General features: G+C 37.1%; 1 protein-coding gene across 1 annotated transcript in view; it reads right to left on the bottom strand.

Annotated features, from left to right (window-relative positions):
* LOC101731554 overlaps positions 1-19,040 on the bottom strand; it is a 33,344-nt gene that overhangs the window by 12,946 nt on the left and 1,358 nt on the right. The window contains exons 3-4 of the mRNA XM_004914854.3: positions 18,463-18,666; positions 15,372-15,614 (exon numbers count right to left, since the gene is read on the bottom strand). Of these exons, the coding sequence (XP_004914911.2) occupies positions 15,372-15,614; positions 18,463-18,666 (447 nt within the window). The remainder of the gene's footprint in view (positions 1-15,371; positions 15,615-18,462; positions 18,667-19,040) is intronic.

Consider the following 19,040-nt stretch of genomic DNA (forward strand, 5'->3'; position numbering starts at 1 on the left):
GTGCCTTTTTTCTTGCAACAAGAGAAATGAAAGGCAAATAAAAGCAAATTGACTAAAAGTTTCTCTACTAGAAAAAAGGCATTTGAAAGTCCCTAAAATATTGCTAAAGGGTATTTTATGTCGTGTCCAATAAAAACAACTTACGTCTAACAGACTAATATGCAGAATAAGTGAAGTTCTTTTACATGAATGTACTCATTCCTTGGATTTGCTTATTTATCTCTTACTAACTTTTTAACATAACCATATACAGCAGACTACTCCTAATGTACTGTATTTTCACTCACTTTCACCAGATTTAAAATAGGAGGAATGGGTACAGCATTCACAGCGGAAAAAGATAATTCCTTCAACACTAAGGGGCACATTTACTAATCCACGAATCCGAATCACGAATGGGAAAAAATCGTATTGGAAATGAAAATTTTGGAAGATCGCAAATATCACGAAAAACGTATTAGTCACGATAATATCGTATTGGCGATCCGAAAGTCACAAAATTTTCGTACCGAACAATTGTAAACAGCGGTAAAACCTTTCCGATTTTTTCGTGCAAACGTCCGAAAAAGTCGTGCAGCGTACGAAAAAGTTGTGCGGCGTACGAAAAAGTCGTACGGACGCCCGAAAAAATCGGCGAAAATACGCTTGGAGTGTTCGCATGAACGCTCTAGCGTTCGTGCTTTTGTAAATGTGCCCCTTAGGGGCACATTCATCAAATCACAAGTTCGAATCCCAAAATGGGTAAAATTCGGATTGGATACCATTATTTCTGATGATCGCAAATATCACAAAAATGCTTATGAAAAAATCGGAATAGTCACGATAATATCGTATTTGCGCTCCGAAAGTCACAAAATTTTCGTACCGAGCGTTCGCGGAAAACCTTTCCAACGTTGATCCTTCAGTGCAAGATTTTGGAAGCCTCCCATAGGAATCAATGGCACTCTGCAGCTCCAACCTGGCCCAAGGAAAGTCACGATAACGAAGCTTGAATGAATCCGAAACTTTCATACTCGGCGCAAAGAACGAAATTGTCACAGAAAATACGCTTGGATCATTCGTACATAAATAAATGTCCCCCCTAAAGTGTTTCATTCCCACTTGGGAACTTTATCAGAGGTGATGTGTTGCCCTTTATACATCCATATAAATACCTTAAACACCACACGTGATGTCACTCAATTTCCTTTACCTTAAAGTGACATAACCACTACCATATATTGAGTATTAATTACTTCTCATATATTGAGGTGTTTTTATCTAATATTCACACGTGTAAACATAAAAAGAAAAAAATCAAGTTTAATAACAAAAGGTATCATTCTCCCTATCCCACATTATACATATATATATATATTTTTGATGCATGTTAACACGTACAGGTATGGGATCCATTATCCGGGAAACCTGTTATCCAGAAAGGTCCGAATTATGGAAGGCCTTTCTCCCATAGACTCCATTTTAATCGAATAATTCAAGTTTTTAAAATGGATTTTCTCTGTAATAATAAAACAGTACCTTTTATTTGGTCCAAACTAAAATATAATTAATCCTTATTGGATGCAAAACAAACCTATTGGGTTTAATTAATGTTTTCTTCATTTTGTAGTATCAATAAGGTATGGGGATCCAAATTGTGGAAAGACCACAATACCCAGAATACCCTTGGTCCCAAGCATTCTGGATAACGGGTCTTATACCTGTACAGGTATGGGACCTGTTATCCAGAAGGCTTGGAATCCAGAAGGCTTGGGACCTGGGGTTTTCCAGATAAGAGGTCTTCCCATAAGTTGGACCCCTATACTTTAAGGCTACTGAGAAATCATTAAACCTTAAATAAACCCAATAGGATTGTTTTACCTCCAATATTGATTCATTATATCTTGGTTAAGATCAAATACAAGGTACTGTTTTTACAGAGAAAAAGGAAATTTGTTTTCAAATTTTGGATTATTTTATTAAAATGAATACCAGTACTGTTTATGATGATATAATATACAGTAATATCCAGATGTAATTTATCTATAAAAACAAGCTACTTCCCAGTCAAAATTAAGACCATCTGGAACTCTTGCTCTTACGATTATTAAGATCCAGAACACATCTAGAAGACCTTTTTATGGCCTATGAGCCTTCCCCTCGCTCATCCATCCTAATCCAAGCTCTGCCTAATGCGCCAAAAAGGAGTGCAAAGGCCTTTGCTTCTTTGTACAAAAAAGGCAGATTGCAGCCTATTTTTGCACTTTACACACTGTGTGGTGCTTAGTAAATTACCCCTATAGTCTATGCACAGCACAGAAACTATACTGCGCATGTGCCTATTGCCAAGGGGAAGGGCTCTTGTCTTGTGAGACCGAATTTACAGCCCAAGAACAACGGGAGCTTAAAAATAATACAGTTAATCAAATACTAGGCAAAAAATCAGGAACAATGCAGGAATTAAATAGGCCTTTGGAAAACAGTTTGAAGGTGGTTTACAGTTTACAGGTCCTTGACTGAGGCAATTGCCTGATTCTGGAATGCAAATAGATGAAGTGAACAGAAATATAAAGCATATCATTAATTTTATAAAAGCTCCTCTGGCTCTGTCAGCATTGTTAAAGTCCCTCTCTTTGTATGTTTGTACTACATTTAGCCAGATCACTTGCACATCCTTTGTATTTGTATGTTGCACTTTAGTAATTATTCTAGAGGAAGAATGACCAAACTTTCATAAGGTAACAGCACCGCCACACCTTTCTCTTTAATTGTGGTCTTATGGAATGGGTGTTGGTCTTGGAGATATCTCCCCTTTAAAACCTTCAGTGGGGGAGGATCAGCCTGGTCAGGAGACACTTATCCTAAGAAATGCTACTATGCAGGGAGGTGCCAGTCTATGAAAGATATGACTGGAGGTAAATAGTTTGGCCACCATATGGGGTTTACCTTGACCGGGTATGGTAGCTTGTCAATTTTATGATCATAACTTTGCAACTAAAAACCCCTGTTGCATAGATACTAAATTACTTTTGAAACAGGGCACCAGGGAATATGTATTGATCAAACCCCTCTCTTTTGTATGTTTGATTTAAATAGTGCTGCCAGACATTATTTATTTACAGTATATTATTCGTGTGTGTTATTATTCTTGTGTACTTTCAAAGTTCAATAGTAATCTAATAGTAATGTTCTTTCTAACTATGCTTCTAAAAATATATTTAGCCTTCTCAAGCCAGTACTGAAAGAAAAATGTGCACATCAACAATAGCAAAAGAGACCAAATAATAGGAAATGTTCATTTTTCAGATAAATGATTGTTGATCTTGCCAGGAGACAGCCATTCTGATTCTGAGCGGAGAATAGAGAATGAGAGGACTGTAGGATTTTTGCCAGGAAGTATATAGAGAGATTTTTATTAGTACCATGCACTTCTACCTGAAAAAAATGAATAGTTAATATACCTTGATACAAGTTTAACTAAAAAATGATGACATTGTGCATGAACTTCACTCTGACAGAGCATTTACTGTCAAATTCAGGTTTCTAATACTCTTGATGGGTATAACTGTGCAGGAAATAATATATCAAAATAGGATGAAACAGTCACTTAGCAATTCAGAGTCTGTATTCATGCGGTTTAAAGCTGTACCCAAGTACAGCAAGTTTTAATAAAAAAAACAGAGAATTACTGTTCAGAAAACTGAACACATTTAAATTAATAATCAAATTATTCCCTTCACTGCAGAAAAGGTCTCCTTGCCTCTAAGATCCATAAGTATGGCATCTACAATTAATTAAACATCTGGAGAAACAGGTTAAATTAAATCAAAATTGAATAAAGGAACTACTGAACCAAAGCTTCGTCTATTATACTAGGATATAATCGGATGCAATTTAACACTCAATGGAATTTATTAGTATTATATTTCTATTGTAATATACATACAAATGAATGCTGCAACCAATATCAAATGAGGAAAAGGCAGATTGGCAGGACAAAGGGAGCATCAGTGAGTGAACTCCATCTTCTCAACTCCATCATTGATGCCACAAATCCTAGTATCCCAGCATTGGCCTGCCTGCTAGACTGGTTAACAGAGAAATGCTTTTACTAATGGTAGGCATGTATATTTCTTATTTATATAGTGCTACTTATGCACACAGCACTGTACAGCGGTTGACACAACCATCAGAGCTAGATAATAACACCAATAATAGATGCCATCAGTTTAAAAAAAATGGCTAACTGCTAAGATGCCACTTGTTACATATTTCTGGGTTAGACTATGATAGTGTCATTTATATCCCTGCCGAATAGAAAGGCCTAAATGAAATACATTTAGTATGTGATATTTTCTGTACTGCACAACAATCCAACAATCAGTTACAACAAATGACACTCATCATACAGATCATATTAGTAGCTCAAACCACCCAGGTTAGAGCATGAAGGACATAAAGGCAAATACATAATAAAGAAGTAACTTCATTATGCCTGAATGCCACATAGGAATGCACTGCACCCAACATGGTAAAGAAACATGGATTCCCAGAGTACCAAACTGGCTAACATACTATTTACCTTACTGCCTGCAAATTTTTAAAAAATCCTAGTAAGGAAATATATCATCATCCCCTTTTTAAACCCCCCCACCCCACACACACACACTGGCATAACGACGGAGCATCATCCCACCTCCCAGCTGCACATTTACCTACCCCAGCATGACTGGGTGGGGAGTAGGGGGCCGTAAGAGGGTGGGTGAAGGGAGGACCGGGTAGAGGTTGCTATAACAGCGGAGCCCCTCTGACGATTTTTTATGAGGGTGGCCTGCATGTTGTTTTTACGCCCCCGCCCCCCAACACTTTTTCAATACTTTCAGTGTTTTTTTGTATCAGCCTCCCTCTATCTACAAACAAGTTCACTGAAAATTTAGCTTTTTAACATTTTTTAACAGTTCAGCAAAAAATTGTATTTTGAATGACTTAATAGCATGAGAAAAATGGGATCATAACATTTGTTGCGTGACCTGAAGTGGCAGCTAAAAGAAAAGTTAAAGGTTGCAGCGAGATTTGGAGTGCCTGCCACTGTTGTGCAGCTCCAGCAGAAAAACAATTTGCAGTTGCTCAGCAACACTTGACATGAAATGTGCTACTGGCCGAGCATGGGAAAAAGGTTTTAGATAAAATGGTTCAATACAAAAAAAGCATACAAACAAGTTCTGAGCTGAAACAAATAGAATCCAATGAATATTCTGAACAGTTCCATTAACAGCAATACCTAGGTAAGAAAACATCTGCTTTTGCTTTGCTCTCTGAATACTAAATGTGGGAATGAGTTTAACAAGCACACTAACATTTTTATATGAGGGAGGTGGTTTACATAAACAAAAGGTAATGAAATGTTAAACCTAGGGGCTGATTTACTAACCCACGAATCCGACCCGAATTGGAAAAGTTCCGACTTGAAAACGAACATTTTGCGACTTTTTCGTATTTGTTGCGATTTTTTCGGCTTCTTTACGAATTTTTCGTTACCAATACGATTTTTGCGTAAAAACGCGAGTTTTTCGTAGCCATTACGAAAGTTGCGTAAAATCTGGCGATTTTTCGTAGCGTTAAAACTTGCGCAAAAAGTTGCGCTTTTTTCGTAGCGTTAAAACTTACGCGAAACTTTGCACCATTTAAGTTTTAACGCTACGAAAAAGGCGCAACTTTTCGCGTAAGTTTTAACGCTACGCAAAAAGCGCAACTTTTTACGCAACTTTCGTAATGGCTACGAAAAACTCGCGTTTTTACGCAAAAATCGTATTGGTAACGAAAAATTCGTAAAGAAGCCGAAAAAATCGCAAAAAATACGAAAAATTAGCAAAATACCGATCATTACGAAAAAAACGCAATCGGACTCATTTCGACCCGTTCGTGGGTTAGTAAATGTGCCCCCTAGTGTTACATGTGATGTTGCTGAAGAACTTTTTTTCACTATTCACATTCCTATATGTTCAACAAGCATATTGGCATAACTTATTCTGTGTGGGAGGCCTTGTATGTATGGCAGGCTGGTTGTCAAATGAAAGCATCTTTGTCTACTGTGGCCACTCAAGTGTTTTAGGCTGATCTGATCATTGTGCCCCCAGGCAAACACTTGAATCATGAACCATATCACTAATCCAATGTAGTCTTCAGCTGATCATTATATAACAAGCAGTGAGATATCAAATGGGGAAAGCAACATTCCTATACATGAGCACACTTACTTCTGGTCTAAGATCTACCAGTGATAATCAGTGACAAAACTTTAATTGTAAGCGATTTCAGGGGGACTAACCAAGTTTTAAGTTCCCTCTCCCCAATCATTGCTATTCCAGCACAGGAGGAAGGAGGAAGTGGTCAGCACAGGTTTACAGATACAGCATGATACAATGATGTAAATATTATAAAGGGGTGGTTCACCTTTAGGTCAACAGTTAGTATGTTATAGAATGCCCTATTCCTAGCAACTTTGCAATTGGTTTTCATTATATTTTATAGTTTTTGAATTAGTTGCCATCCTCTTCTGACTCTTTCCAGCTTTCAAATGGGGGACACTGACCCCAGCAGTCAAAAATATGTTGGTTTGTATTCATGTCCTCTCCTATTCACATTCCTATCCTTTGTTGAAACCACCGACTGGTTGCTAGGGTAAATTGGACACTACAAACAGCATAGCAGCTGAAATACCAAACTGGAGAGCTGCAGAGCAAAAAGCTAAATTACTGAAAAAACATACAAAATAAAAAATGAAGACCAGTTGCAAACAATCTTAGAATATTAATGACTACATGATAATAAAAGTGAATTTAAAGGTGAAATACCCTAAACACCATCTGTATTTTTTAATTAAAATCTGTTTCATTACGTCCTAGGGAAAAGGTTAGTTCCAATGTTAATCTACTTAAGCATCATAAATCAACTTTTGCCCAAAAAAAGAGGTGCTGATTTATAAAACTGTTTTAAATAAATATTTCTCTCCAGTAACTTTTAAGCAGAACATAAGAAATGAATAAATATACAATTTGTGGTGTCGTTGCCAGGTATCTTACTTAGGTATAAAGTACAGGTTTAAGGTTAGAATTTTATCTGACATTATCTGTGCATTAAAAATCATGTTGACTATGATAAATATATGTTGTATTTCTAAATGCTGTCTAAAACTTCATTTCTAATCTAATTATGTATAGAGTAACTAACATGTAGTGGGTCACTGGCTGGCCCAGAGTAACCCTTTAATGGGCCAATAAGTTAATGTGGCCATCTTAATTTATGGCAAAGTTACACAATATCTGGTTTTGCCCAGCCTCCAAAGACTTCTTAGGCACACCAGTGGTTTGTCTTTTTTTTCTATTAGTGTTATTAGATTTTTAATGGTACTGCAACAGCATTGTAACAATGTACTCTATATGGCATATTTCACTAAAATAGATGTCACTTTGGTAAGGCCTGGGCACCTCTCCTCTACAAGACATGGCATAAAACACATGGCATACTGCTTATTAATTCTGTAAGGTTATTTTAAAGGCAAGAATCTGATCTTCAAAAGTACAGCAACAGTGCCTGTCAGAATTTGAATTCTTCTATTATTCTATGAATTTTATAAATCTAAGAAAGAGCAGGTGCCCAATGAATTAAATAACAATGACACATTTACAGTAGTGAATTTCAGCTGTCTTTTGTCATTTTGATAAAATCCTAAATATCAAATATCACTCAGCAAAAATACTCACATACCATTTCCAAGGCTATTATTACAGCCTAATTTAACCTTATGCTGTGTCACTTAATTTGAACACCAGACAGAGCAGGCTGTTAAATAATCAAATGCAATTACTGGTGTTGGAGCGTCAGTGGAACAAAAATAATCTTAACGTCATTGAGGCAGAAGATCTATTTCAGAGAAAAGTACACTTTCCACATAGCTATCAAGAACGGCTTTGATGTATAATATTGATCTCACCACCGCCATGATTATGGCTGTCTTTCGGTCAATGGAATCATATAAAGAAATTGATATAAATGCTGAAGATGTACCAGAAATCTTATTAGGTGTGTAGGGGTGAAAGCGTTCAGCATCAGGTATGCCTGATTAACATGTAACCATTAATAACTGTGGACACTGAAGCTTAAACCTCTTCCAAACAAGCTAATAACACATATAATAGCAGTTAGTAGAGATACAAAAACTCAGGAGTTCTAATTTCATTTTTTAAAAGTGTATTATTCCTTATCCAGAGGAAAGAACTTTTTCATGTTGAATGCCAATTTTAGCATAACTTCAAATAAAGTTACTGTCCCAAAGCTATCCTTGTGGCTCGACTTGAGGTCATAAGACTGAGCTACAAACACAGTTGCTAAACTCACCAGTGAATAGCAATCAATCATATATTTCCTTTCATTTTCTTTCTTTGTTAAAGTCCAATTGCCAGTCAATGAGCCCTTGTGTGCCTAGAGATTTTCCCAAAAGCGAACAGAGTTGTAGGTCACATTTACCTCTACGTATTAGAGCTCTGCCATGCCTGACTCAGCAGACAGAGACCTATTACAAAGCTGACTACAGGTATACTTCACCCACATTTTACACAGTTTTCGGGGGGGGGATGTTTTTTTGAGCTTCCACCAATATATAATGCATAATGCATTTCCCTGATTTTATATTTTCCCAGATTTTATAAAAAAAATTTCTCCTGGTCCCCTGGTTCTATTGTAATTCTATTTCATAATTTTTCCATATGCAATTAGAGTTATCTTTTGTGCCCTTTTCAGCTTTTGGCATGTTTATTTTAAGTAATCTGGCAAGTCCGAATGTCCAGGAGCCAAGCAGCAGTGAGACATACAGAGATCTTGGAAGCAACATAAAGAATGAACTGAACCCCAGTTGGACAGATGTTGGAGCATGAGTGTGCTGTCATTAGCCACAGAAGTATATGATCTGAGATTTATTGAATGTCATCCGACAGTGGCCAACTCTTGTTGTAAATAGTTCAACATCAAAAGTGTGTCATATCTTTGTAAAGTGTTTAGGGCGAAACCGGTCTGTATTTGGGAATCTGATCAGCTATTATCCTGACTTTTGCATTGAAAACCCAGTGGGTAAGCATTAGTCTATAGGATAAACCCATGTAAATGGGACAAGCCCATGTAAATGGGACTTTTCTAAGAGCCTAAAGGAATTTGCATACGTATGAGGCGGTCTCCTCAACCCTTTTAGCTTGTTCGTGATATACCTAAGGACATATTAGCTGGCAAATATTTGATAACACTATTAATATATGGAATGCAAGAATTACTAAGATCTGCTAGGTAGAGGGCATAATATAAGGGAGTGATTATGCCTACTGAGGAAGCAGGAAGGATCCCAGGAAATCTATTCAGGATTGCTGTCATTGATAAAGACTACCTATGACCAAAAGGCTTCAGGACAAAAGTGCAACAATTCCGAAACCAACAACAACAACATCTAAAACTTGTTGAGATCATGAGAAGTCAATAGCAGGTCTCCCTTCCCTTCTCTAAAAGATCTTTGTTTTCTTCAAAATTTTTGAGTTTTTCAAATTATTTACACTGGTTTTTGTGCGACAATTCGAAAAAGTTGCAGTTATCACGCAACAAATCGAAAAATTGTTATGTTTTCACAACTTTTCTGTGAACTTTCCCACACATGCTTTTTCAGTTCAGATTTTTTTATAAATGTATATTCGTGGAAATTACTTTATTCCAATTTTTAAATGAGCAAACTTTGAGTTTTTAGTAAATCTGCCTTTTAATGGAAGTGTCATAGACCTGGTGTTCTGGTCCTAAGAGAAGAAGGATCATGGGAGTGTTTTCACTCTGCATTTACTGGATACATTTTATTCCGAAGGCATACAAAGTACAGGAAACTAAGATTTATTTAAAAGTCATCGTTAATATTATTTCCATAGCTAATTTTACAAATTGAAATACATCAGTCAAACAAATGCCATGTGTCAAAATGAAAATTCCCCTAAAATGGAACTCTACAAAGTAATGCATGTAATAAAAATATGAGTGATTTATGAATGATTTAAGTTCTATTTGAACAATTAAAACTTTAGTGAGACGGTGTGTTCATCAAATATATCAATTTGACTTCATTTTTTATTTATTAAATATACTGTAATAAACTTAATTAAATTAACATCTGTGGATGTCAGAGTGGATTCATAAGTGAGGCAGTAAGGCTTGAACTGATCACAGGCATGTTATAGTATAATTTTAACCAAGTACAACTTTATTGTCAATAGTTTGCTGTTTTACACAAGTCTGTCTTCATTAATTAGAAAGATATCAAAGTTGAGGACATTAGTGTCCTTGGCTATGATGATTATTTATCTAAGGCATATCTTTACATTAAGATAGAGTATTAGGCAGCCTCTATGCACACTATCAGCTTACAGGAGGCTTTATATGCTAATAAATCTTGTTTTTATCCAACCAAAACTTGCCCCTATGTCAGGAATTCAAAAATAACTACCTGGTTTGGGGGCACTAAGAGCAACATCCAAGGTTGGTGAGCAACATGTTGCCCTCGAGCCAATGGTTGGGGATCACTGCTTTATATACTATATATTATAAATCTTAGTTTAATGATTATAGATTGAAGACAATGACTATGGGAACCATTTACTAACCACTGGATTTTTTTTTTCTCGATTAGGATTTTTAGTGCTAAAAGTCGCAGAAAAAAAGTCACAATTTTTTCAAGATTTCTTTGCATCCAACTTTGAATCCAACAATTCGGCAGTTAATACTTGCCGAGATCATATAGAAGTCAGTGGCAGAGGCCCTTCCTTTTCCTTGCAGACCCTTCTTTTGTCTCAAAACTTTAGAGGTTTTAGATTTTTATTGCTATTTTTTTGTGTAACAATTTGATAAAGTAGAGGTTTTGGTGCGACAACTTGAAAAATTTGTTTTCAAAACAACAATTTGAAAAAAGGCACATTTTTTCCTCACACAGACTTTTTATAGGAAATGATTTGAGTCAAATTTTAAAATTAAATAAATGAGAAATTATAGAGTTTTAATAAATCTGCCCCTATGTGATATTGGGCATTATACAGAATGTCATAGCCCTAAAATTACTAAAAAAAATAATAATAATACTGTGCATTATTGCAATACATTGAATATGTGTATTTCTGAGGGCAAAAATTAGAACGATTGCTGCATGATGAGTACCGCAACTGAGCTGTAATGTTATGCATTCTTTGAACTGCTTGATACTAAATAACTAAATAATCTTTAGTAACCCCTCAAAAGTGAGTTTAGGGCTTTTCTACGCATACCAGCATCTTTGAGTCCAGTTCAGAATCTAGAGCCTAGAATGCATATATGTCCTTTACAAATCACCCTACAGGATTTTTAGTATAGAGAACATTTAGGGCAAAGTTTGCCTAATACTAAAAGAGAACCTAGGCTGGTACTGGGTCCTTGCAGGAAGTGTTGGTTACTGTACTCATTGCTCTCATTGCTATTAGTTCTCCCTACTGATTCCGACATATTTCTATTCCATTATCATATATAGCAGTTTTTTCTAAAGCTTGCTTACAGTTCTGGTGTGGCCCAGTGGACTCCTTGCTCAACATATATGCGCTTGCTCATCTAAATACTACAGGGCCAACAACTGAAAATTTACAGTCGTAATATATAAAGGTATTAAATATTTTATGTCGTGTTTTATGTCATGTGATGTAGCCTATATTGCAATTTGTTACTCTAATAGGAAATAATTCATAAATCAGGGATGTTTAACCTGCAGACCCACTCAGTTATTGAATGTAATTAAGTATAACTAACAGTAACCCCTGTCATCTTGCCCCCAGGGCAAGCACGAGTGCCCATGTGCTCACATATCAATAACTACAGAGTGGGGGTGGAAAGGAGAACAAGCAGGAGGAGCGCAGGAATGCGGGCAAAACTGGGAGCATTACTGAGACTGGAGCGCTTGGACTAGGGGTAGGCAGAAATGACGTGTGTGCCTAGCTCCCCTCCAGCATTGAACCCTAGGCACATGCCTCTTCTGCTTACCCCTAGTTCCAGCCCTGCTAACAATTGCTTAAGTATAATATGTCCTTGAAGTACATATCTTTTCCCTACCTCCTGGTACCACTCTGATGCCAGGCCTTATTTATAAGAAAGCTATATTTGTGTTCTCACTTCACATACCACAGCAGTTTAGTTGGATGGGGAATAAATAAGTCTTTTCCATGCATTGATATTCCTTTTAAATCCATTTTTCATTCACATTTTTATGTGGCCAAAATATGCAACTGATCTGTCATATTGCACTTTTAAATTTGTAGCCGGTATGCCTGATATGGATACCTTGGTGAGCAAATAGAGTATCTCATCATATATTCATAACACCGCATGTCAGAAATAATAAAAGGCTAAGGAAAGGTGTTATGTACCATGAAATATTATCTGGAGCGAATAAAATCCGAAGACAAATAAATAAGGCGCATCATGTCAACTGTATTGGAGTCTACAGGTTCCACTTTTATAGTCCATGAATTCAATCAAAATGTGAACGTTTTCAGTCGTCACTACAGATAATTCCTGTTTGTCAGGCTCAGCACAGACACAAGATAAAGCCCTGGTTTTATTTATTACTCGCATACTGAATGTCATTTCAGTTAGTTTTGGTGAAAGTGATAAGCTTTTATCAAGTAAAGTACAGAAACTCATCCTTTAAAGTTAAAAAAAGGAACAACCTGAGGTAGTTTGCTGAGCTGGGGCAAAGAGACAGAGGAAAGGTACTAGAAGACGATGCTGACAGAACTGCAGTGGATCCTTAAAGGAGACAGTCACACAAGCAAAGGCAGACTTCAGTTCCCTAGCAAGTCAGCCTAGTTGTTGATTGGTTCCTATTCAACAGTGCAGTAGGCCATAATAACTGCATTGCATTTATTATCAGGACCCAAGATCAACCTAGGATCATTCTGCCCTGGGTCAAACCAACTTAGATTACTCATAAGCTGGCCATACACGTGGCGATCTCACGATGTTTCGTACGACCGTCGGTCGCACGAAACATCGTCAGATCCGCCACACACCATTCAGGGCTGAATCGGCAGGTAAGGAGGTAGAAACAATAGGATTTCTACCTCCTTCTGCCGATTCAGCTCTGAAGGGAGAATTTTGGTCAGGCGCCTTCTATGGCGCCCGATCAAAATTTTCTAATCTGGCCGATCGGCGAGTCGACCGATATCAGCAGCTTCCTGCGATATCGGTCGACTCGCCGACATGCCATACACGCACCGATTATCGTACGAAACGAGGTTTCGTACAATAATATCGGTGCGTGTATGGCCACCTATAGTAGTTACATAGTTACATAGTTACATAGGGTTGAAAAAAGACCAGTGTCCATGGAAAGCTCATATGGGCTTTGAAGGTCATTTTGTACTTTGTGTCCATTGCATGTGCCATCATAAATAAGGTTTATGGAGACTGTATAAAGCACTATATAAATATACTTCACAATGCAGATGGAATTGAACAAAACCATTTTATTTGCAATTGTGCTAAAATTAATATTTATACATAATATGGGTGAGGAGATTTATAGACTATAATACATAACTAAAAATTAACATGTTGTTCAAAATTACATAAAAACAGTAGTGCAGTAATACCTTTAAATTTCAGTTTATCTCATACTTTGCTACTATATTTATATTTCCTTGGCAATGGCCACACTAGAGAACAGTAGTAGGCCTTGCATAAAGCTACATTAGAATGTCAAAGGAATCAAAGAAAACAGCACTTTTATTTTCTATTCACAGTATGACATAAGCGCCATAAGTAAGTATCTAGATTATACATTTTCCAAATTAATGATTGTTCCACTCTTGAAGCCAATGGAAAACTTTGCATTCTGTTGGCTTCAAAAAATGTTGACACTGGCTCACAGTACAAAGCTTAAATCTACATTTAAACGTTGGCCTTTGTACCCTTTTTCTGCTTCTGAACAAATCTGTCAATAGCAGAAGCTTACAGTTTTTTGTTATTTTTTTTTTATATAATCTGTAGAAGTGTTTATAATTTGACTGCAAAATGCACAATAATCTGTAAGATAGAAAAAAAAATTTTGGTGGTATATTCATATTTAGCGATGCTAGGTTTATTATTTATTTTCCTATACCAATTTTTTTTCATTTATCTGCTCAGTAGTGACTAGCAAATTTTTTTACCAGACATGGATTCACAGCAAAATTCTACATTTCTGCGCATGTCAATAAAATTGGTGCGAAAAATTGTGTGAAAAGCACAGTGGTTTGCTTCCTCTATAGCCAATCTACTCCCTGAAAATGCACATATCTGCTGCAAACTATCCGCAGCTGGTGCATAGGTTGCTGTGCATGCCCTTCTGGCCTTCTATTCTGATTCAAGCACTACTGTGCCTATTGATGCAGGGGAACCCTGGAGATACCACCACCTCCTGACAATGCAGTAGCTCCATGCAGTTAGCTTGATAAAGAGCCAGTTAGGCTCCAAACGTTGCTGCTGCCCGCATTGTGACAACAAAGGCATTTTAATTAAATAGAGTGCTGCCCATAATCGTTTAGATATTTTCCAACTGCCTATATCAGCCTCAAGGAGACATTAGGACCTGTAGTGGCACTCTAATATGATGCCACCGAATTAAAGAAAAGCTGCAAACAGTGTCGGACTGGCCCACCAGGATACCAGGAAAACTCCCGGTGGGCCCAGGGGCCAGTCTAACCATTTTGCCTAATTCATGGTCATTCCCTATTTCTGAATGGGAAGAAAAGGAAGAAATACAGTAGATGGAAGGATAGATGCTAGCATGTAAATAAAAGAGACTAGGAGAATAAAATGGTTGAGTGAGGAAAGGAGGAAAATATTTTGGAGAGTGGGTCCATGGCCTTAGGTTTTTTGGTGGGCCCCTGAGGTCCCAGTCCGACACTGCCTCCAAACCAAGTTGGCATTTTATTGGCCTGTGTATGACCTCTATGGATGGCCCACCCAACTGAATTATCTTGCCAAAAATCAGAAAGATACCTATTGCATGGGTTAGAAAATCTAGTCAGGTAGTCCCTATTATGATCTGATCATTGGCATGGGGTCCATCATTGTGGCCAAACAAGCAAATTTTATAGTGTATGCCCAGCATTAGGGTGAGATTTGGAGTGTATGACAATTTATTGACTTGTAGAAGTCCACTCTGAAGGCCAATAAGGCTGAAATACAGACAAAAGACCTACTTCTCACCCCTAGATATTTTTGAAACTATCATAATATGGCTGCAAAAAACTGCAGTTTTTCATAACTTGAATCATGTGACAGAATTTTCCTTTCTTGCAGTATCTTACCTTAAGTGGTGCTGGTGTCTGAATGGGTGATTGCTGTACTTTCTCTCCAGTTACTTCGGGTTGTCTATTGGTTTCCCCAGTTAGTGTTTTCCTTGAAAGAGTGTTCTGTTGATTGCCGTTCACTTTTAACATTTTTAGCTTTGCATCCTTATGATTTTCTTGACATATTGTACGAGGGCATTTTTTATCATTAACATTATTTTGAGACCCAAAAAGTCTGCCTGGAAAACTGGATACTGGCTCCTGCACATAAAAGAAAGACAGATATGCAGATTAAATGAGTAGCCTACACCAGTTTACATCACCTTTGAACAACTTGTGGCCCTAAAGATGTTTTACTTATGCACTCATCATCACCACATGGCATAAGACTGCCGCCCCCAGACACCACTGTTCCCTGCTCCTCTACTTACTACCTTGATGTTAAAAATAAAGATGGCTGTGCGTTCCACAGTGAAATGCACTGCCATCTTTCATTTTTAACAGTGATGTAAGTAGCGCAGCAGCACAAATAGTGGGGGCAAAAGTGCGGAGCGGCGATAGCTGGGTGGTGAGCCCATGAGTTGGGTGTTTGGGGGCCCTGGGTGACCCAGTCTGACACTGTTTAGGTTTGTTCAAAGTAAGAATTCCCTAGTACCAGTCTCACATGATCACAATTCCATTTTTCATTTTCATGTTACTAATGTGCCAACAGGAGAATTTTCCACTGTCCACTGACAGAATTCTTCCATAATAAATGATGAAGTGTCCTTTTTATTAGAAAGGTTCTCGGTACCTCTAAATGCCTGATTTAAACAAGTAACAAAAATCATCTCATGCTGAAGTAACTCTTTTAAAGTCCTGATCAAGAAAAGGGAGAATTGCTGACTTTTGATAAATCTGTCCCTATGAGGCGTAGTTATAATCAGTCATTACCAATTCAAGCTGAATACAATCAATCAAATAATGATAGGATCAAATTTAGTTCAAATCAGTCAGAAAGTCAATCTGGATTAATATAATCCCGAGAGATCATCAAGAAAGGTTCATTTAATCAAATTCACTGTACAGAACTTAAAATAAAGGAATTCCAACATCTCTGTGTTTTCTGTACTTTTCAAACCAATCAAACTGAACTATTGAGTCAACTGAAGCATCTAACATACATTTGGTCAGTTTCAGCAGATATTAAATTTCTTGGAATTCTGCAGGATTTTCGTTTTTATTTTATTTAGCTTTTTCCTCAGTACAGGGAGACATATAATTACTGCCTTCCTATGCATGACAAGCTCTACCACCAGTTCCAGGTGACAGTGAGTTTAGTAAATGAACCATTTGGTGTTAATGCTGATGAACACAACCAAACAAATGGCTGTCTTTCTATACTGACAGGCACTGTATGCACTTGTCAGTGCACAATTGAGGCAGATTTTGGGTTGAAAATGCGGTTTCGGTGCTTATCAGTGCATACTGAAGATGAGGCAGTAGGTAGATTTTTTGTTCCACCGCCCATGTCATACCACTTGTGAAATTACCCTTGTGCTCATGTAAATAGTGTGAAAAGTTCAGTATTATAGCCTCTGGCTTCACCTCTCCTTTTAATGCTACAAGCAATTCATCCTACAACTGCTCAGTTTTTACAGGGTATTTGGAGAATACTGTTTGTTGTTAATTAAGTGCACATTTGCATTTCTCTTTGCAGTTTCTTAAGTAAATGTCATATTTATGATGAGCTTCATAATCACAATAGTCAGAGGAATTCTTGGAAAGGCACGAAAGGCACGAAGCAGCACTGCTTTAAATTAATGTAAATTGATGCACAGCACCTGATCTGGGAACTAGCACTTATATTGCAGTCTTATATTGCAGTGTCACCCACTGTAACCTACAGCACTTATATTTGACTATTTGTGTCTGTAAATTACCCTCCCATATAGATTGTAAGCTCTACGGGGCAGGGACCTCCATCCTCTTGTCTTTGACTCTTAACTTATTACAACTGTACCTTGTATTTATTTGTATTTATTGTTATACTTTGTATTTATCTATTATTATCTTTAGCCCCCTGTTTCTATTAATCTATTCTACTGTCCAGTGCTGCGTACATAAGTAGCGCTTTATATGTAAAGATATACCTACGTGCATACATGTAAAAAGCTCAGTAATGAAACTTATCCAGCAGAATAGAAATAAAATAGGTACATTTACCGTATATATAGCTTTACACAACATTTTTTTGCATATTCCATATTGCATATTTTGCTCACCATTGCTGTAATTTGCACTTTTGGAACATGCATAACACACATCTGTACACCTCCTCTGTGTTTTTTACAATGCATTTTGACTATTTTGTAGAAATGTAAAAAAAAATTGGTATTCTAGTTGCAAAAAAGAATATAATTTAATATAGTTCCTGCATGACATAATCATTCAGATTGGAATAGAGGTCTTAATATATGGTCCCCAGCACTTCCCGGGTTTGCTGATAGGCTCCATCTGTACCAATGTCTTGAGTTCTAAATTTTCCTGTCTGACCCAACTGAATGTTGACTGTTCATAAAGATATTAACTAGGGGCATACATGATGCTTTGGTTGGTCAATTAAATAAATTAGAAACCAATGTAATTGATAATACGGCCTCAGCCCTTGGCACCCACCAAAATCTACAGTATCAGTTCTAAAGCATCTAGGAGCTGGACTCCACACTGTTCAACAAAACTGCCAGTGGTAAAGTAGGGAAGAGAGAGGCTGGCTTCCTCTGAAATGTGGCGGTCAGCTCTCAACCACGATTGACACTGGCTTCTGGCCTATAGGGCTCTGCTTTTGGTGGCACAGTAATTTATTTATGGAGGAGGCAGCGCTAGGTAAAGGGGAAGCATTATGTGAATATGCAGTAACTGAGGATATTTAGGAATTTCTAAACTGAGTCCATCCCAGCCATCCCTGACAGCCTTTAGCAGTAGCATTAAAGCTATTCAAAGAAGATTTTAAACAAATACTTAAGGTTGCACATTAGCTAAAAATCTGTATTTTAGAAATGTTTTATTTTTAAAGTACATATTTGTTTAATATGTGGGACATATTATGCTTTCCAGATGGAAAACCTACTTCATCGTACTGATCTTTCATTTCCTCAGCTTCCTGCTCAGGGCTGACCCGTCCTTCCTTTTGATTTTCCACAGCTGAACTTGGCTTACAAATGGGAGTGGAATTGTAACAATCATTTCTTGGCCATGATCGTCTTTGGAAGCCTGCAACAGTCCGACTGTGGCCTGAACCGTTCTTGGAAGACTTAGGAAACTTTTTACATTCCTATATAGAAAAAGTCAGGTGCATAAATTATTTTGATATTTGATTTCAACAGACTGTTTTTTACATGCTAACTTTTAAGAACATCCAAAAGTAACCCAATTTTAGCATAAAAAGTACAATATACATATAATTATATTAAACTGTATATACATAAGCATATCATTATTTTCTTCTGCCCACTTTTTTAAAGGAGCAGTAACACCAAAAAATGAAAGTGTATAAAAGTAACTAAAATATAATGTGCTGCTGCCCTGCACTGGTAAAAGTTGTGTGTTTACTTCAGAAAGTCTACTATAATTTATATAAATAAGCTGCTATGTAGCCATGGGGGCAGCCATTCAAAGGAGAAAAGGCACAGGCACATAGCAGATAAC

Source organism: Xenopus tropicalis, chromosome 5, assembly GCF_000004195.4.
Source record: "Xenopus tropicalis strain Nigerian chromosome 5, UCB_Xtro_10.0, whole genome shotgun sequence".
NCBI lineage: Eukaryota > Metazoa > Chordata > Amphibia > Anura > Pipidae > Xenopus > Xenopus tropicalis.